Here is a 27,531-nt window from a genome sequence, read left to right as displayed (position 1 = left end):
TTGGTGACCGTGCAGGCTCTCCCGGGGCCCTGGAGCCACTTAAAGCAGCCTAGCGAAGCTGGGATGCAAAAGTTATTTGGTAGCGGCTGCTACGAGCGGAGGACTGGAGTGGCCCCGAGAGGGGTGTGTGAGTGTGCGTTTGTAGCAGCATCTTAAAGGAGTAGCTTGTCTTTCTGGCTGGCTCCCCCACCCCTTCTTTCCCCGCCATGCGTGCGTGTGTGGAGCGGGGATGTACGTGGCAAAAATGCTTGGATTTGTTTATGAAATGGAAATTAACTCTTCTCCAGCGCCGCTCCCCCACCCCAATTTAATCGCCACCATCCAGAGCTACCCCATCCCGTGCCCTCCCATCTCTGCAAACTGGAGGACGTGTGAGTTGCACGGAGAACTCTTGACCAGCCAAGGACGGAAACTTCTTTCCGTGCGGTAGAGGGTCGGGGCTGGGGGGCGGACGGAGGTAAGGACCGGCTTGAGCGCCGTGCGGAGTCGAACTCGAACCGGGGGAAGCAGAGGCAGCGAGAAGGCGGGAAGAGGACCGCGAGCTCCGAGTCCGCCCGCTCCGGAGTAAGTCGCAGTTCTGGGCGGGGTGGGTGGCGGTGGTGGCGGCGGCGGCGACAGGGTCGCTGCTGGCAGCAGCGCCTGGAAAAAGAATGCAACTAATTCGCGGGCGCTTTGCTCGGTGTCTTTTAATTAAGTAAGACGATGCTAAATGAGGGGGTACCCTCCATGCTGACCGGGCCTTTATTAAAGGCTGGATTATCAATTGCTCTCGTGGTTTGCACACAACTTCGGAAAAGCAAGACGCCGCGGCGGGTTTGCCGGGCTGGTCCATGTGCAAGGCACACGGTTTGCAACCGGCCGGAAGCACAGACTGGACCTCCACTCCTGGCCGTTTGCGGTCCTAGGTGGCCCCGCCCTCCGGCCCGCGGGGACCCACCCGCGCGACCCCAGCCGCCGTGCCTCCTGCTCGTGCCCCGCCCCCAACTTTCCAGGGCTCCCTGGCCGCTGAGAAGGGCTCCGGGGGCAAACCGGGGCCAGAGAAAGCTCCGGTTGCGGAGCCGGGACACCTGGGCTGCCGGAACCCGCCCATTGAGCCGATGGTGAGCGCTGGACACCTACAGGGCAGCTCCGAGGCGGGAACGGGAAGGTGACTCGGGTCGCTATCCTTCCTCGTCCCCCCTCCCAATATCCCCCAAAACAAATTTCACCCCCTCCACCGACCGGCAGGGAAGGAAGAGGAAACCTGTCGGAGGGGCTGGGGCTCCCAGAACCCCCGGGTGCCCCCCAGTCCCCCCAGGGGCCAGCGCCCGCGGAGGCAAGTTTCCCACAAGGCGAGGGCGCAGCCGGCAACTCCGAGAGAAGCCAGCTCGCGAGCCCAGCCAGCTCCGGGAGGCGCTAATTCAATAAGACAGAAATCTGAGTTCAGAAATCCTGATAAAATCTAATTTTCGGGTTTTAATACCCTGGCTATCAGCCCCTCCTTGATTCCCGAGGACTCTTAAAAGAAAATAAAGCGCATTGATTCTATTTGTTTCTGAGAGCTGCAGTTTCTTAATAATATCAGGTGAAGATTTATTTTCCAAGGAGAAAACGATCCACCAGGATACAACCTCTTACTCTGAAATTTCCCTTGCCGGCTTCTCCCTGCCATCGCCTCGTTATTCCCGGGGTTCTTGCGGCTCTCCCCCCTCCCCTTTTTGCTTTTTTGGCAAAAGCCGACTATAATATTCGAGCGCTGAGCTCACAATTTCCCCTGCGATGCCAGCAACGCTATCAACGCCCAGTTGACTGACTGGTGGTAAACACATTTTCCCCTGGCAGATTTTGTTGTTGTTGCCCCCCCCCCCTCCGTTTTCCAGGGAATGCGTGGCATTTAAGTCAACAAAACTGCAAAGCAATTAATAAATTTGCAAGTTGCCCCACACGCGGCCTCCAGGCTGAGCTTGGCTGCCTCCTCAGCCTGCCTCGCGCCCCGCGCCATCCCAGCCCGGCCAGGCTGGTCCTGCGGCTGAAGCCCGCAGCTGGGCCCTCCTTAAGAGCCGCAGCCCTGCGCCCTGGTCGTCCCTAGCCATCAGGAGCTCCCTACCTGTTAGGGAACAGTCGGGAGTCAGCTTCTAGAAGAATTAATTAGGGGCATGCTGTTTTCTGGGCAGCTCCGAGCTCTGGTAGAGGCGTCCAAACCTCTGCCGGCCGAGCTATTTTATTTTTACTACATTTTCTCAGGTTGTAAAAATAGACCTGGGCACGTTCTTCCTGGGAGTTTTCTAGCAAGGAGCGCATTCAAGGCCGGGCTGCCTCTATAACAGGTCTCTCAACAGCCAGGGGCGAGACGGGAATGTGGGCCTGGTTGGGTCCTCATTCATCTGCATTAGGAGACCTTCATCCTGAGAGAGGGGCAGAGGCCCACTTAACGCAGACGGATGAGTCCTGCTCTGGGCCTGGAGATCAGGTCGCCTAGCTAGGGGCTTCTCCCAGAGCAGACATGCTCAGCACCCAGGCGGGCAGCGTCTGGCCTTCAGTTTCTCATTTTTGGCAAGCCATTGTTTGTATCTGGGTAGTAAGTGGGGCTTCATGAAAATATAGTTAACTCCCCAGAGACCTCCCGTGAACAGTGGCTCAAAAGGATGTCAGATGAAGAGTCAGGCTGCCATTTGCATGATTTGGGAATTGAAATGCATCATCATGGGCGTAACAACCAAAATAATTAATAACACAGACATTTTATGCTGTGACTCATTGCAGTAACCTTTGCCCTGTTGGCCAGTTCTTTGGGCTAGGCTTCCATGCTGCTGACTGGACTCGGATTGTCCTGGTGATGTATTAAGTGCCTGGGATCACCACATCATCCGAGCCATGTGTTTCCCAGTAACATTTGTATTAATTATATCTATTTTGGTTTTTAAATAATTACCAGAGACTTAAAATAGTAAAGCAGTGATCCTAATAGTGATCCATTTATAGACATACCCTTCAAAGATGATTGCAAAATGTTGGCCTTGATCAGAAAATCTGATATGACAAAACATTATCATTTCGGTGGAAGTCTTTGATATCTTAGTTTCTTACTGTTAAAAAAAATTAAAGTCGCCATTTCAGATTGTACCTGTGATTGAAGAGGTAGTTGTCAATGCCTGGTGTTTCTTTGTTGGCCACACGTGGCCCACTCTGTTTGTACCTGTAGGTGTGTCCTCATCTGCACCTATAGTTACAGTCTCCCCGCCTCCTTTAACAACTCTGACACTTTGACTTGCAGGGCGTGGTATTTTAAAGCAACCATTAACTCCTGGCTCCTGGGCCTGTGGCCCTTGGGCAGACACTTCTGCTGCACCCATGAATGGTGAGAAAACACCTCACCTTTTTAATAACGTGCCCAATCTCCAAATGTGCAACTCCAATATTAATAAAAATAACCCAGTTTTCTCGGGAGATCTTGCTAATGCAGCCTCATTTTTTGCACATTCTGCCAGAGAGCTTTTGTTCTTATACATCCCTAATCTCCCCTCTTTTAATTTGTTGCAGGTGTTGTTGCTAATGAGCGCTCCTGCTCGCTCCTCTCTCCTCCCTTCTTACAATGAAAGACAAGCCAGACCCTGGGATTCTGGGTGGATGGAGAGCTGGAGTCTCAGGAACTTCCTAATAAGTTGCTGATAAGTTGCTGGTGGCTACCAGCCAAGGTCAGCTGGCCCCCATTAGTGCCTGTCCCCACCAAAGCAGAGCCAAACAGCCTGCCTGGTTAACACCTCAGTCGCTTTTTATTTCCAGTCCAGCTGCCCAGTTGTTAATACTTTTGTCCATATGAAAAGAAATCTCTTTTATTGGACTGAGATGCCAAGTCCAGTCCCAAAGAGGGAACACGTTTGCAGCTAACATGTATACCTCCTGATTTTATTTTATCTTTACAATGCAGGCTGGAGGTTTGTTACGCAGTTGTGTTGAGCACATCCCACCTTAAGGGCCTTTTAAAGACCTGGATTGATTGGAAGGACAAAAATTAAAAGCAATCTGATCCAGCCCCATGCCGGATCCCTGCGGATTGTCTCCTTATCCCATTTCCATCCACTGTCACAATTTGAGAGTCGGCTTGATTTGATCAGATCCACCTCCCAGAGGTGGAATGCCAAGGTTACAAGGACGCAAAGTTACGGGCAACTTTTTGATCTGCCCATCAGCAGTTTGAGAAACGCTGGCTCTGAATTTTCTGTATCAGCCTTTCGGAAAAAACAAGCTCCTCACTGTTTGCAAACCTGCAGTGCTTGAGGCTCTGGGACATCCCAGCTGCCATCGCCTGGTAGATGTGGCATTTCCATGCTGAGGCTGCGAGTCCCAGCTGACCCCACCGCTGCCTCTCCAGGGCCTCTCGGGGCCGTGCCCCTGCGGACTGAGCAGCCATGCTGCACCTGCTGGCTCTCTTCCTGCACTGCCTCCCGCTGGCCTCTGGGGACTACGACATCTGCAAATCCTGGGTGACCACGGATGAGGGCCCCACCTGGGAGTTCTACGCCTGCCAGCCCAAGGCGATGCGTCTGAAGGACTACGTCAGGGTGAAGGTGGAGCCCTCGGGCATCACGTGTGGAGACCCCCCTGAGAGGTTCTGCTCCCATGTAAGTGCACCCCCAGCCGATCTCTGGCTCAGTCCACAGGGGAGGGGGCCTGGGTCAGACCCTTGGAGTGGTGAACCCAGCAGGAGGGCCAAGTCACAAGGCTGACTCCTGTGTCCTGGATTGGGACCAGGTCTTTGTCTCACCTTGGAAATGGGCCAAAGCATAGCAGCCTTGGTTCATGTGACACTCTCTGGGGTCAGGGCAGTTTTGGCCAGCTGACCACAGGATGGTTTTCTCTCAGGAAGAGAGTAGTATTCCCAGTTCTGCAGCCTCAAAGGTAAGCCCCGCCTCCCTGTAGGAAGTCTGCCCCTGGGCAAGTGAGTGAGCGTGGACTGGACCTGCCTGGGTTCTTCCCTTCCACTGTGCAGTCTCCTCGTCCACCCAGCCCGATCCATCGGACAGCTATGAGGCCAGCGTGTGCCAGCACAGAGCTGGCGCTTTGCAGAAGAGGGTTGCAAGAAGGGATTCAAAGAGGAAGGCAGGGTCAGACTGGGAGGGACGGGGCAGCAGTGACCTTTCTAGTTCCATCCCTGTGTGTGATGACCACAGTCACAGATAGGTCAGGGGAAGGAAGGCATTCTGGCCTTGTCCCTTGAGTCTCCAGTCAGAGGATACAGAATGTGCCGGCACTCGGGGAATGTTAACAACGCAGTAATAGCAGAAATGAGGCTGAGAGCTGACGCATCAGTCTGTGGAGTCCACCCAGACCCCCAGCCTCTGCCAGCCTGATTCTCTGTCATATAAAGTAGCAGGTTTAGGGGGTGGCCTCCAGACCAGCAACATCTCTGGACTCTGTTCTGCCATCTGTAAAATGGGCACGCCAGTGGAGCACACTCATAGGGTAGGTGGAAGGAGTTGGTGGCTTGAGGAACATCTGTTCACAATAGGGTTGGGCACAGAGCAAGTCCCCTGAGGTGTTAGCTGTTGGCACGCCAGCGGTCAGCTGGGAAGGCTGGGGCAGCAGAGGTGAAGGCCCGCGGCCAGGGTCTCACGCCAGGAGGTGGTGGAGCTGTGATTCCCGCTGAGTGTCTGGCTCCCAAGTGGCTGAGCTAGACGGCCTCCCCCACCCCCAGCAGGAGCTCTCCGGGCCCCTCCAGCAGGAGGCTGGGTAGGGCACCAGGCTGCAGCCACAGAGGGGCTCAGAGTCATCTTCCAGGTGGCTGGTGTCTCTGAATGTCCTTGGGGGAGCCACCAGGCCTCTGGGGTTATGGCAGGGCTACCCGGTGTCCCCACCTGGGCTTCCTGAAGTTCTCAGTCCCGTGGGACTTCTTCAGTCCCAGCACAGAGCAGCCTGGGAAGGTCGGTTCCCACGTGGGCTTGTCAGTGGAGATAAGGCTGTCACCGTGGGTGGTGGCTGGGCCAGGGCCAGCTGGGGAGGGAGAGAGAAGCAGCACAGGGCTGGGAGCCAGGGCTGGATCGCATAGTCCGTGGGCATCACTGCTATGGGGACCGCAGGGCCACATTGGCTCAGGGACAGGCCAGGGGGCTGGGCCCTGAAAGTCAGGGTTAAGGCCAAGCCGGGAGCCTGGTTCTGAGTCCATATCTTGGTCCACCTGCTCCCTGGACAGAGTCAACCTCTGCTCCTTGTGTAGAGCCTCAGCTTTATTTTTCCTTCTTAAGTATTTATTATTGTCTTATTATGGCAGGGGAGTGGGACAGTTAAATAGTGATTCACAGGAGGGACTTCCAGTCCAGGGATCAAGGGGTGAAGATGACCATCAAATGCTAGTCCGAGGCCCTCTCCTGGTCAAAGCCAGCTCTGAGGGACCCCTGGCCCTGGACTGCCCTGCCTCCCGCCGCAGACAGCACCCTGCGCAGCTTCCCAGGGGCAGCAGCGCCCCTACAGGTCCTGATGCTGGCCGAACCTGAGCCCTGGGGTCTTGAAGGAGCGCTCCTCCCCCTCCACTCCTTTCCTGGAAGGCAGGTGAAGAGGGCAGGGAGGAAGGTCAGCATCCAGAGACCCCGCGTGGCCAAGTCCTCAGCGTCGCGCCACCTGTTTGGTGGATGTGAATATTTCATGACGGCTCTGCCTTTGATTACAAATGTGGACACAATATGAGTCTGGGAGGCTGCCGGCAGGTGGAGGCCGGCTTCTGCAGGGAGGTGAGGTCACCTCCAGTCTGGATTCAAACATAGCACCACTGTGTACTATGGCCCCTCCTGGACAGGTCCACAGCATTTCCCATTTAATCATTTCTAGGATGCCCCAGGGTGAGGCCTGCTCTGATCGCTCCTTAGGGATTAGGAAGGGTTGCCTAAGTCCTGTCAAGGTCACCCGTGTAGAGGGCAGGTCAGGAACTTGTCTGTAACTGGTCATGTGCACACCTGCAGGTGGCACAGTCTGCCCTCTCTGAGCTTCTGACCTCCCTGAGCCTTGTTTCTTCCTCTTTCGATGGAGACAGTACTGAGGAGGGTCACAGTGCTGGTGGGAGGACACAGCCTGGCCATGCCTGCGCTGGGCACTTGCTGGCACCCAGTAGGTGCCCGACGGTCAGTGACTGCTACTAGGTCATCACTATGGTTGTTGCTCCTGTGGCTCTGGCCCACCTTTCCTCCCTCTTCCCTCCCTCCCTCCGTTCCTTCCTTCCCTCCCTGGAGTTCTCTGCCTCTCTCCAGCCTGAGGACACCACACCCTGCATTCCCAGTCTCCAGACAGCAGGCAGAGAGGATTCTTGCCCAGGGAGTCTCTAAACACCTCCAGTCAGAGCAGGTGGCTGACCAGCCACCAGGGGGCGCGAGATCGGCAGCCAGCCCACCCGATGCCCCTCTGCCTTGCAAAGGTTCAGTGGGTCCCTGCTCCCCTGCGCCCCTCCTTTGGCAGATGTGGGCCTGCCTGTCCCAGCTTGCAGCCATCCTAGGCGGGAGCCCAGGACTTAAGAGGGGCCGAGGGGCAGCGCTGTCTTCAGATCCTGCGTGCAGACCTCTCTCCCAGGCCTCCTGCCTGTCCTCTGACAAGGCCACCTGAGAACCAAATTGTAAATTCCAGCCTGGCGAGGAAGGGGAGGGAGATGAAAGACAAGATAAATGAATAAATAAAAGCCTATTGGCTCTAAATGCACAAGGAGAATTAATAGGGATGAGCTCTCAACCGAGGATTCTTGGGCAAGGACAAAATTTCAATGAGGGCTGCCGGGGAGCAGAGGCAAACCCTCCCGCAGTTCCCAGGGCTGGGAGGAGGACAGGGCTCAGCCAGCACAGGCTGCTCACCCTCCCAAGGCAACTGCTGCTCCCAGGCCCCCTCTGGGATGGAGAGGGCGTGGAGAGGCCTGAGGGCAGCCCCATGGTGCTCTGCAAGAGGCCACCTGCCAGTTACCCGTGCTCCCATGAGAGCAAGGGGGCACCCTTTATGCCATGGGGATGAAAGTTGACCCCTTGAGACTCAGGTGAGAGACTGGGTCAGCCTACCCTGCCCAGGCAGGGCAGCCCTGGCCCCATTCCACACCCCTGCTACCCAGAGTTAGTCCTCCAACCTCTGAGCAGCACCAGCCTCACCAGGCTAGAAGTGCAGAATCTAGGGCCCTGCCGCAGACCTGCTGGGTTAGAATCTGCATTTTCTTTTTTTTTTTAACAAGAGAGCCAGAGGATTCTGCTGGATAGACGCAGAGTCTGGTTCATGGAGGTGAAGCCTGTTATTGATGAAGGAGATCTGCGGGTCCTGTGGGATCTTTGCAGGTTTAGGAGAAAGGAGGACAGGCAGGCAGGAGGGGCACAGAGGGTCCTGAGAAAGGCACGGGCTACAAACTGGAATCCCCAGGTGCACGTGGGACCTTGCCATCGCTGGGACCCGGGCTGCACTCTGAGACTTGGGAAAGGTTCCAGAGAGGGAGAGACAGCACTATATTCTGGCGAGAGCTACAAGCCTGGAATTCAAGCTGTAAGCTCATGTCCTAGCACTGCCACCTGCAGGTTCCATTACCTGGAGAGAGTCATTCAAATTCTCCAAGCCTCAGTTTCCCCATCTGTAAAGAGGGATACAATCATGACTGCCCCATGGCCTTCCTGGGAGAAGGAGACACCTCTCAAAGTCTGCAGGGGCTTAACTGAGAGTGTGAATTCTGTCCTAGTGTGAGGTCTGAGTCTTATCTCCTCTCCAGTCTTGATCATCCTGCTCTGTCCACGTGGAAATGGATGAACACTGAACTTTCCATGTAACGAGACTCCAGAGAGAGATTGGAATCCATTCTGTGTGACCTTCAGGGTGAGATTTAGCCTCTCTGAGCCTGGTTGCTTCAAGTCTTGACTATTAATAGAACATGCACAGGGGGCCTGTCGGGAGCTCCGGGCCTGGCACATAGCAGATGCTCAGTTTATGCTGGCTATTAGCCCCAGTGCTCTACCTGCAGATGTTTGCTTCCCCTTGGAAACTCCTCGAAGGCAGGTCACCTCTGCAGTCCTTGCCCACTGCACATCGATAGAACAAATGGGTGGATGGGAGGAATGGTGAGATGCAGGGAGGCTTCTTGGAGGAGGAAGCTGTCTTGAAGGAAGAACTGGGGTTTTCCAGTTGGAAGCCCCTGCTTCTCACCGCTGCAGCCCCTGTTCCGGCAAGTTTGCAGTCAATGAAGCCTGGGGTTTGCAAAGCTCTGTCTTTGTCAGCCTCCACGAGCGCCTTTGGGCACTGAGCTGCTCACCCTTCAGCTTCAGCTCTCCATCTCCTGAAATGCCCGAGGCAGGGCCCAGCCTAGGACAAGAATAGTTCCACGAGGTGACATCTTGTTGCACAGGGATGTCTCCAGCCCAGGAGCAGACATGAGGAGATGGGGCACTGTCACCGAGCACCAGCCCGCCGGCCCACGGGGTCAGATCTTTGTTTTCTGGCCCTTTTCATGGGAGCAGGTTTGGGTCAGATGCCCCAGGGAGGGCGGGGGCTGCTCAGTTGGGGTACAGTGTGGACCCAAAAGGTCTGGAAGAGACATCTTTCCAGAGGGTCAGAGACATGGGCCACTCTGCCGGCCCCTCTTCCGTTCCATTCCTGACGCTAGTCTGGGTAGATTTTCCTTTGGGCGTTTCTGAGTGGTTATGGCGAGCTGCTCCAGCCCCGTGTGCCCTGGGGCAGGCTGTGGGGGCTCACCCGCAGCCCTCCCTGTCGCGGACCGACAGGCCCCGCCACGTCCTCCCCTTCTGCACTGGGGCACTTTGGCTCAGTCCTGAGACTCCAGCCTTGGCTTTCACATCTGAAAATGGGAACGATGTTTTCACAACCTGGAAGGAGTCTGAGGACTGAGAAGGACAGGTGTGTGGAGCCCTCAGCTGGGCGCCTGCGCAGAATGAATGCCCAGGAAAAAAAAAAAAAAAAAAGATTGTTTGACCGTTTTAGTTTTTCTCCTTCTCGAATGTAGCTTGAGGGGCAAAAGGAGGAGAAGGTGACAGGCAGAAGATGACCCCGAAGGCCAGGCAGGCCGCCCAGGCATGGGCCTCCAGCTCAGACTGGGGTCCTGCAAGTTCCCAAGAAGTGGGGGCCAGGCTGAAGGATCCAGAGGACAGGACATGTGTGGATGACAGAGGGTGGACAGGCTGTCCACCTGGCACCCCATCCAGGTCCCTGCAGGTCTGTGAGCAGGAATGTCACCGTGCCACTTGACACAAGAATATCCCAGGCTTCCCAGGGTCCTCTTGCAGGGACAGGGGGGGCGGGAGCACCCTTCTTCCATCTGTGCTGTCCACTCTCAGCAGTTAGGAGGGATTAGGCCCAGGGCTCTAAGAGGAGGAGGGTGGAGGATGGGCGGAGGTGAGAGCCACCCACAGCACGGCGGCGCCTGGCCCTGGGGTGGACCCGAGCTGACCAGGCCACACAATGTGGCCCCTTGCCTCCCCTCCCACATGTGTCCACCCCAGGAACACCATAGACTGCAGACCTGATTCTAGCACCAGTCAGGATGGAGGCTGGCCCACCTGTGGCCTGGCCAGGGCCCCCAGGCCGTGTGGATACGGGGTTCCCTGGGTGATGCAGGAATGGCAGAGGAGCGAGAGCGGTTCTGCAGCTTTGTGGGATCTGGTTTGCTTTTCAGCAGCAGCAGATTTGCTTGAATATATGAAATGTGTTTCTAATTCCCTGAGCGCACACCGACTGCTGGCAGGGGCAGCCAGGGTGCCCGCGGCGGGGTGCTGGCACCCGGGAGTTCCAGGCCCCGCCCAGGGAGACCAAGCCAAGCCCTGAGCCTCAGTATTCCCAACTGTGCCACAGGGGTGTGTGGCTGGATTAGCCGCTCTATCACATGGCCCTCTAGCACATTCCACCGTGGCTAGTCCAGGACGTTTCCATCCCCCACGGTGAAACCCGTAGGATTCGACATCACTCTGATCCCCCCTCCCACCCCTGCAACACTGGTCTCCTTTCCATTTCTGTGGATGACTTACTCTGGACATTTCATATAAATGGAATCATCCAATGTGGCCAGCCTGGTGGGTGTGAAGTAGTATCTCATTATGGTCTTGATTTGCATTTCTCTGTGGAGTATCTTCTCAAGTGCTTATTGGCCATTTGTGTATTCTTTGGGGAAAATGTCTATTTATTTAAGTCTTTTGCCCACTATTTCATTGGATTCTTTTTGTTGTTGAGTTGTACACTCTCTTTATATATTCTGAATATTAGACCTTTATCCATAGCAAATATATATCTGAAAATATTTCCCCCATTCTGTGGATGATCTTTGCCATCTCTTGATGTGTCCTTTGGTGCACAAAATCTTTAATTTTAGTAAAGTCCAGTTTGTGGATTTTTTTTCCCTTTTGCTGCTTGTGCTTTGGTGTCTTATCTGAGAAACCATAGCCAAAAGTAGGGTCTTGCGTTTACCCTTATGTTCTCTTCTAAAGCATCTATAGCTGCACCTCTTATGTTTAGGTCTCTGGTCCGCTGGGTCTAGTTCCTGTGTTTGGTGTGAGACAGGGGCCCCGTGTTTTCCTTGCATGTGGCTGTCCGGCGTTATTGGCACCTTTTGCTGAACAGCCTGGTCTTTCCCATTAGATGTTCTTGGCATCCTCGCCAGGGTCAGTTGGCCATAGGTGTGTGAATTCACTTCTGGACTCTCAGATCTGTTCATCAAAGCAGTGAGCATCCTGTGGGCAGTCCTTCATCAAACCCTCCCAGATATCCTGCCTGGGAGAAACTACTGCTATCCTCCTGTGCCCACTTCACAGATGCGGAAACTGAGACTCCAGTACTGAGGTGTGGCATTGAGGTTCCAACTCGGATCCCAGGCAGGGAGTGACTGTGCTGTCGCGAGGCCTGAGGGCCGGGGGCAGGGAGCCAAACGCTCCCACAATGCCCCCTCCACTTTTCCTCTCCTGCCTTTCCCTGGTTTACCTTTTAGGCTGTGATGCTGACCGATCCTCAAAGGAGGGCCACTGGGTGGGATGCTGTGACTTCCCTCTGGTCTCCAGTATCTCTCCAGCTTCTATGCCCCCGTGTCCTCACAGTGCCATTCTCTGTACCTGCCCCTTGGCCATGCAGAAAGTGCTGGACATGGTAGGTGCTGACCTCAAACAGAGTGCAGCTTAGGGGCGGCCCTAGAGATTGCCTAAGACCAGGGGACCCCAATATCTGTGAGCTCATGGAAATGGAGCCGGCTGCCCAGGGGGAAGTGGGAGCCTGGACCTGGCCACAGGTGGCCTTCTATAGGCTCCTGGGAGCACAGAGCAAAGGCACCGAGGGGTCGAGTCAGGGCCTCCCATTCCTCCCAGGAAACAGCCCAGAGTGACTTCCTTCAGCCCCCCGAGAGCGAGCAGAGAGGCCCAGTGGCCCCAGCATAGCCCTGGGCTCCCCAGGAGTGAGTGGAGCCCGGGGACAGGAGGCATCTCACACCAGGCCCCCATCCATCCACTCGTGCCCTAGATTTGACTTCTCATGGTGGCATCGGTGGGAGGACATGGGATATGTGCCTGGAGGTCACCTGTGGCCAGTGGGGTCTGCACCTGCTCCTGCAAGGTGGGTGAGGTTGACACATTCTCTTTCGGGCCATCTTGTCACCTGTCAGTGGAGACATGCTCGGAGCTGGCTCTTGCAAGTCCAAGGGGACCAAAAGTCCCTTTCCCAGCCCATCTGTAAGCCATGGTCCCCCTTGGCGGCAGCACCATGAAGATGACAAGGAGAAAATGCTCTGTGACAGGTGGCAGGGTCCAGGGTGAGGTGGGACAGGGTGGTGGTGGGTATATCAGCAATGGCTGCAAAGATGCATTCTCCATGAACTGCAACCGGGTCTGGGTGGCGTGTGGTCAGCGGGAACTCCGAGAGTCGGAGCCCGGGGAAGGCACCTTCTATAGCCACATGCTGGAGCCTTTCCAGTGTGCCCCGTGTTGTGGCCTTTTGTCTTCTCACCAAGACCAACAGCTAATACAGTGCTGCAGATGAGGAAAGGGAGTCCAGATTGCATAGCCAAAGCCAGGATATGTCCCCAGGGCCCTGACCACTGTCCCACCCTACCTTGTTCTATGACTGAGAGTCTGAATGGCGGCCTTGATGGTAGGCACCACAAAGGGGCCTCCTCGGTTGGAAGGAGCTGAACTCCCCATGATTACGGTCCCTCCAGATCCAAACCTAGGGGTTTCTAGAGCTGCCCCTCCCCTGTGAAAGTTCTGCAGCCGCTCTGCCAGGACCCGCCTCCTCCCCAGCACTTTGAGTCCTTAGGGCCTCCTCAGCCTCCCGTTCTGCTGCTTTCTACTGCCCAAGTCATTTGTCCACTTGACTCCAAGGGCTGGCCAGGGAAATCAGAGCAGTGAGTCTCATCCAGCCTCGTCCCCTCTGCGGGAACAGACGTCTGCTGTTGGGCAAAAGGTGACGGGGAGGCCAGTACGACGGCCGTGGGTGTCCCGGGAGCTCCCTCGGGCAACGCGGAGCCCCTTGGCTGCCAGGCTGCAGAGAGTGAATGGGTCCACTGCGGAATTGCAGGCTCTGGAGCCTCCCTTCCCTTAGGACTCAAGAGCAGCCAAAGGCAGGTGGCAGCAGGAGAAGGCAGCTGTCCAGAGGGCACCTTGTCTCTGCCCTGTCCGCTGCCCCGCCGGCACCAACCGGAACCTTTGCCAACAGCTGTGCACCTGGCACCACCCTACAGCCTCCAGGGGAACGGGGCTCCCCTCTGCTGGCTGCCAGGAGCTGAGTGGCCTCACCCAAGGCTCTCCCCCTTTGGGGTGAAGATTCCCTGCCTGTGAGTCGACCTCAGAGCCCCTCTTTTCTGGATTTCTGGATTCTGCTGCTCAAGGAGGGAGACAGAGAAAAGCAGAAAACAATACCTGCTGACACCCAGGAAGACTGGGGGGCCAAAGGCAGGAGGCCAGCTTGTCTCAGTAGCAGACCCCCAGTTCAGGAGGCTCGCGACTTTAGGGGTCACAGGCCCTTCTGAGAATACGCGCCACTCTTCCTGGAATAGCACCCGCACTCATTCATGCAAAGGCTCACCCCTGCACATGCACACAAGGTTGCAAACACTTGTGGGGACTTCCCAGACAGCCCAGTCCACCTGGAGAGCCTGTGGTCAACCATCCAGCCAGAGGATCCTGGCCTCTGGAGCTCTTAAGCTCAGAGTAGTTCAGGTTTGTCTTCTTGTTACTGACTGGTCCCCATTGTCTGAAAATTTTCTTGATTCTACACCCTCCTACTCTTGGGAGCAGCAGCAGCTAACATTTATTGCATGCCAAGTGTATACCAAGCACTTAACCTAAAGTGGCTCATTGAATTCTCACAGAAGGCTTTAAATGAACGCCAGTTTGGAATGAGTGGTCTCAGATTGAGAGAGGTTAAGCCACTGGCCCCAGGTCACACAGCTTCTAAGTACAGGATGTTGGCATCTCCAGCCTGGGCTGCTTAGACCAGCCCCTACCCCTGGCCAGGTTGCATCGCTGATGTGAATCCCTGTGACACCTCAGCATGTGCCCGATAGATGGAGGTGGCTATGGCCCTGCTCTAGGTGAGCACCCTGTCCCTGTCAGCCAGGAGGAAGCGGGTCAGGGAGGAGCGATGCTGGCACTTCCCCGCCCCCTGCCCTTTGAGCCGTGGTGGAGTCTGCTAATCCACTTATTTGATAATTCACTGATTTCATGTCTGTTTGGCAGGCGCACGCTCCCACGCGCCAGCTCCGGGGAGGCTCCACGGCTTGCCGGGAGGAACCCGAGCTGTTTTTCTGGGGAAGGAGTGGGGGAAACTACACCAACAGTGGACGGTAATGGACCTAAAAATAGAGGATGGGGGAGTAGCCAGAAGGGTGCCTGGCGTCTGCCTGGCACCGGGAAGCCCCTGCCCTCTCACGCTGGCTTCCTGGGGGTTGGTGGCCTGGGACGGGGGCAAGGGACAAAGAGGGTAGGACATAGGGCTGAGGGGCAGATTGCCCCTCTTGCTGTCACTGGCCACTCTGAGGTGGACCCTTGCCCCCCTTGGGGTCCTCGAGGGTGACCGTAGTCAGTCCATGCACAGGACCTGCCGCAGAGGGTCCCTGGTGGTCTGCGGGGGCTCCCCAGGGAGTCTGCCCTGGCGCCACTGCAGGGGTAAAGGTGTCTCCACAGCAGGATGGGGAGGGGGTCTCAGAGTGCCCGGTCCCACACCTCCTCACCCTTGGGTGGTCTTCCTGAAGGGCCCAACCTCAGGTGGGCAGCTGGGACCAGTGGCACTGGAGGAGGCAGGGCCTCCTCACCCCTGGAGCTGGGCTCAGTGGGCGGCAGATGGCCTCCCCGGGGGTCCATCATGCCCCCTGCCCAGCTGCACCCCAGCCCAGCTGCAGCAGGCCCTAGGGGGGCCTCCAGACTTATTAAAACTCCCCAGGTGTCCTTGTGCAGCCAAGTTTGAGAACCACTGATGGAGGCCCCTACCTCCCAGCCTCAAGCATCTTGTTTTAAATTCAAAGTCCAGAGAGGGAGAGCGTCCCTCTGCCTGCCCGGCTCTTGAAGCCTTCCTGGTGTCTGAACCCCAGGCTCTCAGTCAGACGAGGGGCAGCCTGGAGTCGCTGGCCCTTGTACCCAGGTTCTTAACTGCTCCTCCTGCGAGGAGGCTGCCGCTGGAGCTAGGGCCTTTCTGGAGGTGCCAACTGTCATTCAGGGCGGCCCAGCCAGCCCTGGATTCCCTGCCTTATCTCCTTTGCTCCCCGCCATGCTCCGGCCCCGCCCTGCAGCCTGTGTTCTGACCCTCCACCGCAGGGCCCTCCATGCCTGGCCTGCTGCACCTTGCTGAACCCCACTGCCCGGGAAGCCTTCCTGACCACCCAGCCAAATCCCCCACTGGACTGGGTGGACCAAGCCAGGGGCAGTTCCTCTGGGCTCCCACCAGGGGTTAGAGTGCCCAGGTTACCAGAAACGTGAGGTTAGGTAAGTGCCTGGCCTCTGGGGGCTTCCACTCTCTTACTATAAGAGGAGGCTAACAGCAGGACAGCCAGGACAGCCAGGACAGCCGGCTGCCCTCTTCCCATCAACTGCCTCCCAGACCCCGCTGCACATCTGGGCCCCCGGGCTCTGGCTGGTTAACTGGTTGATTAGCCTGTGTTCAATCTGGAGCAGAATCTCTGGCTTTGGGGTCCAGGAATAGTGTCTCCCTCTCCCCTTCAGGTACTTTGGCAGACAGCCAGGTCTAAAAGCTGCTTCTCCAGGGCTACTTTGTTCAGAAATAGTTGATGAATAGTTGATGAATAAGTGAATGAATATAAATCAATGAAACCTTACTGCCCCGCCCTACTGCCCCACCCCCGCCGGGGCTTCATCCAGAGCCTGCACCTGCCCAGGTGTGCCCGTGGGACATGCCCAGCAACTTTTTGCCCTTTTCCCCTGCCATGCATGACTGCTCTGCTCCTCAGAGAGCAGCAGGAAGAAACCTGGAGGGCCCTGACTGGCATCTGTTGCCTGGGCAGTCCCCATCCATGTCCATGTCGGCGCTGGGTCCACTCCTGAGACCTGCTGTACCCTTGTACACAGGACCCGGAGAAGGCACCCACTAAGGAGGCGTCACTTGCAGACCCTAACTGAGCCCTCTGCGTGCACCAGGCTCCGCCTGCCCTCCCAGAGCACAGTGTGGAGGGAACAAGGACATGAAAGGAAGCCATCGGGGGTGGGGGACTGGTGGAGGCTGCGGAGTCACCTGCAGAGGCCAAGGGTGTTTCCCAGGGAGGGGTGTTGAGCAGACACCGTCAAGAGGAGGAGGGGAGGAGCCTCCAGGAGGGGGAGTCCTGTCCCATCCTCAGAGCTCAGGGTGGGTGGGGGCGGGTCTAAAAGGAAGCAGCTGGACGGGAGGGAGGCAGGCGGCCAGAGGCAAGTGGGTGGGAGGGGGCAGGCCAGGACCCAGGAAGGGGACACCGGCTCAGCAGAGGCACTGGAGACTCCTTGTTGGCGCTTTGCATGAAGCACCTGGGGACAGTTGAGAAGGGTGGGGACCCAGGCTGAGGGGTCTGGTGGTGGCCCAAGAGGGGTGGGGCCAGGGCACAGTGGATGACCGGCCAGCAGGGCTGCCTGGGGTGCAGCTTCAGCCTGACCCCCTCCAAGTCTCGTCAGCCCTGTCTTCCAGCTCAGGCCGACCCAGGCTGTGCCCAGCTGGCAGAGCCCTCTGGCCCACTCTGCAGCAGGAAAGTCCCAGCAGCTCTGTGGAGGAGGCGGGCCAGGGACCCCGAATAGGCCAGGGGTCTCAGGAGGGGCCGCTGCTGTCCCCTTGCCCTGCCGCCGGCCGGCATCCTCCAGCTTTTTCCTCCTGATAAAATATTCATGTCAGCAGAGCGGGGCCCTCTTTGGGACTCTGCCGTGTCTAGCTCACGCCTCGCACAAGCTTTTAAAGAGCAGGACGCTTTCCTACCCTCTAAGCATTTTCTAAGTCCCGAATCAATAATGCACTTTAGCGGTGGCTCTGGATGCGGCTTTTCTCCATGGCCCTGCCCTTCCCCCGCCTTGCCCGCTCCTCTCTCCTTCCCCTTTCCGTCGTCTCCCCCTTCCTTCCCTCTTTCTGCCCCTCCTTGCCTTTCAGTTACTTTTCTAAAAGGTACTGAATAGGAGCGTTGGGCTGCTTAGGTGGTGACTGGAGCGGGCTGGGGTGGGCAGGGAGAGCAACCATGCGGTGCCAGGCTGGGCAGTCCAGCAGGCAGCTTCTGGTGAGCAGGCTGAGCCTGTGTGTGCAGGGAGGGACAGAGGCGGAGGAGGGGCTGCTGGCACTCCCAGGGCCCTGGTGAGACACAAGCCGCAGTGGAGGAGCTCCCGGCTGCAGACGGCCAGGGCTCAGGCTCAGGTTCACCCCACCTCCCTCTCTTTCTTCTAATGAATTAGAAAATGTTTAGAGCATAATCAGAAAACAGGACCAAAACAGAAAAGAAAAGAAAGGGGGCCTAGAGCAAAGAAAAATGTGGAGCACATGCCAAAATAGATCACCAGACTCTCTAGGAATGGAGCAGTCTGGTTTGGGCTGTCTGCCTTTTGTGGTAATGAGCTCTCTGTAGCTGGGGGTATGCAAATGAGGGGGCCCATTCCCTCTGAGACAGGGGCTCAAGTGTGTCTGGTTGGTTATGTGGTACCAGTGAAGGTCAGGAGAGCATGCGTTGCCTCTGGGGGCCACAGGGCTCCGTGCCAGGCACTCTTCAGTGGGAAGAGCCTCCCATCCCAGACATTCCTGGGAATCTGGCTGTGGGAAGAATCCACATATGCCCAGGGCAGAGCAGAACGCATTTTTTTTTTTTAAGAATACAATTTTAAGTTCCTGGAGAGATTAACCCTCATCTAGCCAGAGCCTTGCCAAGACCCCAGCCCCACCCCTCTGGCTATTCAGCAGATGGAGGAAACCATTCTTAGCTTTGTGTCTGGGTGGGCAGTGGATGCCCACACAGGGTCCCCATTGCATCCTTGCCCTCGGACCTTGCACAGTCTCCTGGAAGCTCATTGGCCAGAGCAGCTGGATGCCCCCAGGTGCTCCAAAAGGCTCGTGGGTGGGGTGGGGTCTTTTGGGGCAGTCCAAGTTGGGATGGGCAAGATGGAGGAGCCAGGCATCTCTGTCCCACTGCCAAAAACGGCTTCCCAAAGCACACTGGGGTCTTGGGGTGTCCACGTCATCTCAGTCAGCTGCTTCCTGCCTCCTCCAGGACCACGCAGTCCTCCCTGGGGACCACCAGGAGAGCTGCAGTTAAGGGCCCTCCCTGCTGTGTTTGGAAATGTCTGTTAAATATGGTGGTGTGCTGGGGAGTGTGGCACAGAGGAGGGGAGCCAGTGCCTGCTCTCCTCACATTCATGCCTAGTCATGGAAGGTTCTGGAAGGAGGAGGATCTTCGGTTAGGGTTGACATGAAAGGCCTCGGTGCTCCCTGTCCTCGCATACAATTCTGGGCTGTGGAGAACTGAGCTATATCAGGCCCCGGCAGGTTCAGCAGGTGGCCCATGTCTCGGTCCAAGCTGGACCTTTGCCCATGGGATGCCTGTGAGGCTGGGTCTGGGGACCGCTGCAGGAGGCAGGCAGTCACAGAGGCTTCTGGAGGCTCGTGGCTGGGATGAAGGTGGCCCAGAAGTCACCTCCCATAGGCCCCCTGGCCTTCCCCTGCCTGAGTGATGAATCTGGGCTGGGAGGAAGATTGTTCCAACAAAATAAGAAAACCTCCCTGGCAGCCGCGGCTCCGGGCCACTTCCCGCTGATTCGCGAGAGCAGGGAGGGTGACCTTGCTGTTCTCCAAGAGAAACCGAAAGGGGAAGGGGAAGAAATTAGAGAGAGCAAGAGGGACTGGGATCAATGAAACCACAGAAGGAGAAGGAGAGGGAGCCGGAGAGGGGCCGGGAGGAGAGACGTTAGAGACGCGGGCGGCTCAGTCAGAAGCTGCTCCCAGCAGAATCTCCGTTCCCGCTTTGTTAATAATTTATCCCGCTGCAACTTTTCTTACCAATAAATAGGAAATAATTTGTTAGGGAGAATTCCCTGGGCACCCCAGCTTTCTCCCTGGAGTCTGGGGGAGGAGAGCTTGTCTCTGTGCCCTTCTGCCCAGCAGCGTGGGGGACTCAGGAGCGAGCAAGATTTAAGACTTAGGATGTCTGTGTCAAACCTGGTCACCCACTCCCACTTATCTCATGAATGGGGAAACTGAGGCACAGAGTGGGCAAGGCTGGGCCCAAGGTCACGTATGGTGTTAGGGGAAGTCCCCTGCATCCATGGCCCTGGGGGGCAGGGTGCTTGCTGGTTTACATGTTGTCCAAGACAGCAGAGATTCTCCCCAGAGTTCCAGGAGCTACAGCCAAGGCGGGGGTGGAGCTAGCACTGCTGCCTTTCCACTCCCTCCCTGACCTTGGCTCCTCCCTGGGCCCCCAAATTTTGTAAGAGCAGAGCTCAGCCTCCTCCCTCAGCACCCCACACTCTGAGCCTCTGCTTGGCAATCTCTCGCCTCCCACCTGGGACACAGCAGCTGCCTGCAGCCCCCCAGTGAGGTTGACAACTCGGCAGACAGGTTCAAAAAAATCTGTCAGCTGCTAAACTGTTCCAGGCCTGCCCACATGCCTGGGTGGCAGAGATGGGCTGTCTGCCTCCCGGGTGGAACCTGTGTCTCGGGAGAGTGGCACGGGCTGGGGGCGGTGTCGTCCTTTCCCTTTTGGGTGAAGGGCACAGTTTCCCAACTTGTCTCAGAGCTGGGGCTTCTTGTCCTGCTGCAGAGCTCCGTGATCTTGGGATGTCTCTCAGCCTTTTCTTGTTTGTAGAATGTAAATAAAAGGATTCCAGCCTTCAGGATGGCTGAGCAGCGGGGGTGGGGTGACTCCCAAGGGGTGCTCTGTGCAGGGCGGGCTCCGAGGGCGTATGGCAGAAGTGGCCAGTCTTCCTGTTGGTTGGAGCCACAGGGCCAGACCACGGTCATGGCGCCCTCCCTGCATCCAGACCAGCTGTTGAGTGCCATCAGGGGGCTTGCCACATGGCACTTGGTGTAATTCTTCTAGCAACTCTGAGGGGTCCAGGTCATGGCCTTCATTGGACTTCCATTCATCCCACAAGACCTCCCAAGTGCCCAAGGGATGCCAGGAGCTGGGGCCACAGTGGGAACGGAAGTGGAGGAGGCTGCTGCCCTCCGGAGCTAGCCCTCCAGCCCAGGAGCTCACTGGGCAGGGGAGGTGAGCTATCTTCTTCACGACTCTGGTGGCTGTCCCTCCACGGGCTCCTTGGTTAGTGGCCTGGAGGTTCCAGCAGCTGGACCTCCCAAGGGCACCGTTCCCTCCGTCCCTGCTGCACTTCATCTTCCCATTCAATTACGTGTGCGCCTGCAGCTCGTCTGCGGTGTTTACAACCTGGCCTCTGACTCCAGCTGTACCCTTTGCACAGAAAATAGCATAAAAGCAAAAGCATTTAGGAGACGGAGGTTTCAAACGCCTGACATAAAATGGTCTCTCCACAGAATATCTCGTGCCAGACATCTCCTGCTTAGTGTCTGTGTAGGAGACTCGTCCCCACCTGGCTCCCTGGTGCTCTTGGTCCAGGCTGGCTGCTCTGTCTCTCCTTTCAGGGAACTTGTCCCTAGAGACGGAGAGCTGCAGATGGCCGGGGTTGGGTTTCCCCCAAGATTCCCCAAGGTTGGGTCCCCTGGCATCCAGGGGAGGTGATGTAGGGCCCATGTGTACCCAGTTTTCCATCTATAAGGTGGACATAGCAATAGCACAGCCCTCCTAGGGGGACATGCAGTGGGGATCGGTGGGAAGCACCAGGCCAGCTACGTGGCGTCTCTGCTGGGCTCCTCTATCTGCAGCTGCCAAGGTGGTGCACGGTGTAGCCTCAAGACTCCTCCTTAGGGGTTGCCAGGAGACTCCTGGGGCTAAAATGTGTGTGAAACCGCTGCTTAAGAACAACTGCTACCATTTGGAGGCATTTTCTCCATCTTTCAACTTACGATCTCACATGATATCAGATGAGGAAACAGGTTCACAAAAATAAAGTGACTTTCTCAAGGTTACACAGCCTCCAAGGATAGAGCCCAGTGAGTCAGAACTCAGGGCTTTCAGACCCCAGAGCCAGTTTCCTTAGGGCTGCAGCTTCCAACAGGGGACCTGGGGCTCTGTGGGTCCCTGGAAGTCACATGCGAAATGTAGTGAGTCACTGCATTTTTCTGGAGGGGGCTTCTGGCAAACTGGGCTCATCAGCAGCTCCATCCCTGGATCCTCCCCAGGGAAGGACAGGAAGAGGGCCAGAGCATGAGCTGGTGCTGTCTGGGGTGAGGGTGGTGAGCTTTGCGTGGACGTGGCCTTTCCGGGACACACAGTCCATGCTCCTAAATGGTGAAATGGAATTCTGAGTCCTCAGGGTAGAGGGAGGCGGAAGAAAAGGAAGAAATAGGAGAGGGAGAGGGAGGGCTGTGGTGGCCACCGCCTGGGTTTACTTCTCCTGCTGGCTGTTGACAAGCCCCCTGCAGCAGGTGCGGGCTGGTAAACACTCAGGCTGATTCATTAGTTTCTGACCATCTGCTTCCTGGGGGCCACTGGGCCCCGCAGGTTGGGACAGAGGCACATTGGTGGCAGCCAGGTGGAGCCCCGTCTCCTGGCAGAGCTGGCTGTTAAGTCTTCCCTTGGCAGACAGGTTGCCGGGAGCAGAAGGGGCTCTGAGGGGTCCCATGTCCCCCTCCCCAGGGACCATCAAAAGAGTGGGCTGGGCAGGGGACAGGAAGGCCAGGGGGATGGAAGAGGGACCAGGGAGGCTAGGTGTGGCTGACTCACCACCGTTGGGGTTGACAGGAACACTGGCACTCAACATGGGACCATTAGCATCACGACAGTTACCATCGAGTCATTAATTAGCTACTAAGCTAATTAATATAACAATAATAGGAGCCATGATCTAGTGGGCAGTCTTCAGGTCCAGGCCCTTCACGGAGGCTTCACTGTCCCAGGGGAGGGAACTGGCTCACGGACTGAGTCAGGTAATCAGGGCCACCCGGAGGGCCCTGAAAATGGGGAGAAGGGACAGTGGCCAAGAAGCAGAAGCCCTGAGGTAAGAGGGGACATGGGAGCCAGGGGACAGCTTCAGTGCTGGGTTGAGAGGACCTTGCAGGCCAGCGTATGCCCCCTGGTCCAGTGGGCAGAGAAACCTGGCTGTGGAAGAGGCCCAGCGATAGCCTCTGCCCGCCCCTCTTGTTCACCCAGGAGGGGCTGCTGTGAAAAGTGCCACAGGCCCAGTGGCTTTGGCGACAGAAAGGTGTCCCTGCTGGGGGCTGAAGTCCCGGGTCAAGGTGCTGGGAGCCTGGTTCCTCCTGAGGCTTTTCTCCGAGGCTCCCAGGTGGCCTTGTCTCTGCGGGCCCTAGTATTTCTGGGTGCACACACTTGCTCTTGTTAAACAGACCCATCCGGGCAGAGAGGCCCACCCCTCATTTAATTCAATTGCCTCTTTAAAAACTCTGTCCCCAGACGGTCCCGTTCTGAGGTACCGGGGACTAGGGTACCAACACGTGGATTTGAGGAGACACAAGTCAGCTCCTAAGAGGGCAGGGGGCAGGGGCAGCAGAATAGGGAGGCACAGGGCACAGGGCCTGGTGCAAACGGTGCCCAGCCCCAGAGCCGGGGCAGCTCTCAGGGCGTCTGCCCAGGGCTCCTCCTCCTACCAGCACAACACTCCGTCTGCCCCTGGACTTGTGCCCTCCCTGGCTGCTGTCCCTTACAGGCAGGCCTGTCTCACCCAAGCGCTCTGCCTTCTCATCACCAGGCCTGGCCTCGGCCACCCCCAGGGCCTCTCAGTCCTCCTCAATCAGGACCGCAGCGCAGGATGGGCTGTGACTGGCCTCATCACAGGTGGCAGCCGGAGCAGGTTCCCTCTACCTGTCACGGTGACAGTAAGCTCACAGCAGTGTTGGTCCCTGAAGCTGTGCAGGGCAGGAGGGGGAGGAAGAGGGGCACCAGGCAGGGCAGGAGCAGGACCGAGGCACCCATCCTGCCTGCCCTGGGCCTCAGTTTCCCCATCTGATCAGTGAGTGTGGACTCAAGGGTGAGTTCTTTGTACCCCAAGTGTGCAGATCCCATGAATCAACAGGGACAGGCCACGTGGGGTGGGCAATAACACCATGGGGTACCAAGGACATATCTATTTTAGTCAAAGAGAGTTTTGTGGATCCTGCCTCAGTGAACCCCTGGGCCGGCCCTGCTCACCCAGGGGCCCTGGGCCGTCTGGGAAGCCGTCCTCCACTCCCAAGGATCAAAGCCATGGCCAGAGGCAGGCTGCAGTGCCACCAGCAGGGGCAGCAGGGGTGCCAAGTCAGCCCTTCAGAAGGTGATGCATCCGCTCCCCCCCCCAGGGGGCCAAATGGCTCATTTGCGAGTGAGAGGTTTTCAACTCAGATCCAAGCCATTTTGCCTCTGAGCAAACCAGAAACCTGAAATATTTATCAAAGGGCTGTAAGTGGTCTGAGGCGCTGTGCGGTTGTTAGTGACGGTGAGTTGTTTTTTTTTTTTTTCCTTTTTTTTTTTAATTAATAGATCTCATTTTTTAGAGCAGTTTTAAGGTTGCAGAAAATTAAGCGGAGAGCACAGAGTGCCTAACACCCCGCGTCTTTCCACCCTGATGGTCTCCCTGATATTATATTATTGGTGTGGGGCTGGGCTCTTCCTGATGCCCAACCAGAGGCTCTGTGATGGCAGACAGACATCTGGGCGCACCGGCAGGGGCTGGCTGTGGGGCTTCCCAGGCCCTCGGCAGCCCACCCACCCTGGCCTCTCTCTGCCCCGCAGGAGAACCCCTACCTGTGCAGCAACGAGTGTGACGCCTCCAACCCCGACCTGGCGCACCCGCCGCGGCTCATGTTCGACCGGGAGGAGGAGGGGCTGGCCACCTACTGGCAGAGCATCACGTGGAGCCGCTACCCCAGCCCGCTGGAGGCCAACATCACCCTGTCGTGGAACAAGAGCGTGGAGCTGACCGACGACGTGGTGATGACTTTCGAGTACGGCCGGCCCACGGTCATGGTCCTGGAGAAGTCCCTGGACAATGGGCGCACGTGGCAGCCCTACCAGTTCTACGCCGAGGACTGCATGGAGGCCTTCGGCATGTCCGCCCGCCGCGCCCGGGACATGTCGTCCTCCAGCGCCCACCGCGTGCTGTGCACCGAGGAGTACTCGCGCTGGGCGGGCTCCAAGAAGGAGAAGCACGTGCGCTTCGAGGTGCGGGACCGCTTCGCCATCTTCGCCGGCCCCGACCTGCGCAACATGGACAACCTGTACACGCGGCTGGAGAGCGCCAAGGGCCTCAAAGAGTTCTTCACCCTCACCGACCTGCGCATGCGCCTGCTGCGCCCGGCGCTGGGCGGCACCTACGTGCAGCGCGAGAACCTCTACAAGTACTTCTACGCCATCTCCAACATCGAGGTCGTGGGCAGGTAAGGCCCGCTGGGGCGCTGCTGTCACCCGGTGCCTGGGACATGACCTGGTTCCCAAGGGGTACCTGGTGCCTGGGATGGTATCCGATACCCAGGTGGGTACCTGGTACCTGGATGTCACCTGGTACTTGGAATATTACCTGGGAGGTTATCTGATACCCAGGATGGTACCTGGCTCCTGGAACATTACCTGGTACCCAGGATGTTATCTGGTTGCTGGGTCATCACCTGAGTCCCAGGATATTACCTGGCCCAGGACATTATCTGTAACCATGGCCACTAACTGATTACCGGGCTGTTACCTGCTTTCTGGATGTTACCTGGTTCCAGGGACACCATCTTGATCCTGGCATGTTACCTGGTTTTGAGGATGTTACCTGCTGGGATACTACCAGGTGTTAGCCAAGGGGCGACCTCTGACTCCTGAGGCTGTGCACACAGAAGCCTAGGCTTCAATCGGGGAGGTGCTCCTGTGGAGGAGAGTGTCTCCTGGGGCCTAGGGACAGTGGAACTGGCAGCATGGGTGAGGCTGAGCTAAAGCCTGGTGCTGAAGTGCAGGGGATGTCCATGGAGTCAGTGGGCACTTGTGTTCAAGGGTCCTCAAGACCCCCCCCCAGGCTCACTAGAAAGAACTCTGCAAAGCCATTATGCTTGAGGTTATAGTTTGTTACAGCAAAAGGAGACAGACCGAAAGCAGCAACGGAAGAGAGTCCAGGGTGGGACCAGGAGACACCAGGTACAAGCTTAGGGCTCTCCTCTCCTAGCAGAGGCATGCCAGCAGCGTGGAATCCCCCCAGTGAGGTGTGACCATGGTGTGGTCCATCAGCAGCCAGGGAAGCTGGCCTGAGCCTTGGCATCCAGGGTTTAACTCAGGGGTTGATCACATCTGCATGGCCAGATGCCTGTGTGGTTGACCTTAGTCTCTGGACTCTCCAGAGTCAAACTACATGGCCCAAGACCCCATCAGAAGTCATATCACTAGCATAGACTCTGCTGTGCCTCAAGAGAACATAGCCAGGACGCTCCAAAGGCTTGGAAGTTACACATCACCTCCAGGGCGGGGCCAGGGTCAGACCTTTCTTGGGAACACAGGGTGTGGGCAAGTTAAAACTACTAGCTCTCGATGCACAGTTCTGGAAAAGGATGTGTTTTGAGGACACTTTGTGGGGAGGCAAGACTCTCATGGAAGGCAAGCACCACCTGTGATTCTCAGAGCTGTTGTTTAGACTGTGGGTGTAGGTGACCAACTGGTTCTGCACGTCCCAGGCCGTTGGTTTATTTGGCAGATGCTCTGCTGGTCTGCAGGGGCAAGGACCTCATCCCTGAGCCATCTGTAGAGGGGGCTGCTGATTCTGCCTCCTGTGGATCGTGATGAGGGTGAATGAGTTTAAGCTGGTGAAGTGCTCAGAACAGGGCCTGACACACAGTGCATGCTTAAAAAAAAAAAAAAAAAAAAAGTATTGAATAAAAAATATCCTGGCCAAAATAATGGCATGAAAGGACTGGGGCAGGCCGAGGGAGGCCCGGGGGTGTTGAAGCATAACTGGGGCCAGGAGCACAGTGTCAGTGGGCGTGGGCGGGGGCTACACCCAGAACCCAGCTGGGACAGCAGGCCCTGGGCCTCCCTCCACAGCAGCTCTAAGTACTAACCAAGTGTGTAATTCCTCACAAGGGGGAGAGCAATTTGCTGCATGGTGTGCATAGCATAATCCTATTTTCATACAGTATGTAATAGGCCTGTGTGTATAATTTCCACATCTTAAACAGGCCTTGCAAAGAAGCAGGTCTGGGCTCAGGCAGAGCTTTCCGGTGTGGGGGAAGCTGGCCGCCCATTGGCTGGCTGGCAACAGGCGCGATCTGTGAGTGGGTGGGCAGGGCCAGTGCGGCCTCCTGTTTTCGCTTGTTTGCATTTTGTTTTACTCTGTTTTGCGGTGCTGGGGGTTGAACCCTGGGGATCTCTGCCACTGAGCTACACCCCCAGCCCTTATTTATTTTTAAATTTGAGATAGAGTGGCTTTGAACTTGTGATCCTCCTGCCTGGGCCTCCAGAGTCGCTGTGACCATGGGCGTGCCACTGAGCCAGGCTCGTTTTATTTCACTCTGACAATGTGTGTGGATTCCGTGGACAAAGGCAAAGGGAGACGTTTGTGGAGTCTCCAGGTTCAAGGCTGGCAGACCAGGGGAAGCAGGTGCACCCACAGGGGTCTGTTTGGACCCCCTTGTTCCTTGCCTTCCCTAAGTTCTACAGGAACTTGAAAGTGGATCTGGAAGCCACCTGTTGATGAGCACTTTGGGGAAGCCGGGGGCCCCGGTTTTGGTCTCTGGTCTTCCTTGTGACCTACGATCTCTGCCCTTGGAATGCATTGCAATTCCAAGGTCGGTCAAGGCTCACCCTCCCCAGCCGGCTGAGCAGAGTCATCGCCTGTTTTCTGGGCAGCCTGGAGCTGCCACAGGGGACCCTCATCTTCTCAGCCTGTCCAAGGTCCTGCCCTACACTTCCTTTGAGGTTCATGCAGCCTCCTGATGTCTGGGCCAGCTGCTGGGCCAGGCTGGGATGATGACAGTCGGGGCCTTGTGGGGCACCTTAAACCTCTGCAGAGTAACCACCTTTCTGGGGTTCAGGGCCCACCCCTCTCCAGGCCTCGGTGTCCCATCTGTGACAAGAGGACAGGGGTT

General features: G+C 57.0%; 1 protein-coding gene across 5 annotated transcripts in view; it reads left to right on the top strand.

The window, feature by feature from the left end:
* The window catches only part of Ntng2 (netrin G2), a 59,826-nt gene that overhangs the window by 299 nt on the left and 31,996 nt on the right, over positions 1 to 27,531 (top strand). For 3 of the 5 annotated variants that reach the window (XM_076843070.2, XM_076843067.2, XM_076843071.2), the window contains exons 2-3: positions 3,908 to 4,601; positions 24,212 to 24,855. In XM_076843070.2, the coding sequence (XP_076699185.1) occupies positions 4,389 to 4,601; positions 24,212 to 24,855 (857 nt within the window). In that variant the 5' untranslated portion in view covers positions 3,908 to 4,388. Of the gene's footprint in view, positions 1 to 482; positions 565 to 3,622; positions 3,675 to 3,907; positions 4,602 to 24,211; positions 24,856 to 27,531 lie in introns of those variants that run through there. The other 2 variants (XM_076843069.2, XM_076843068.2) reach the window with 2 other exon arrangements.

Source organism: Callospermophilus lateralis, chromosome 2 (assembly GCF_048772815.1).
Source record: "Callospermophilus lateralis isolate mCalLat2 chromosome 2, mCalLat2.hap1, whole genome shotgun sequence".
Lineage (NCBI taxonomy): Eukaryota > Metazoa > Chordata > Mammalia > Rodentia > Sciuridae > Callospermophilus > Callospermophilus lateralis.
The sequence above is the reverse complement of the archived record's forward strand: the minus strand, read 5'-3'. Positions and strand labels throughout refer to the sequence as shown.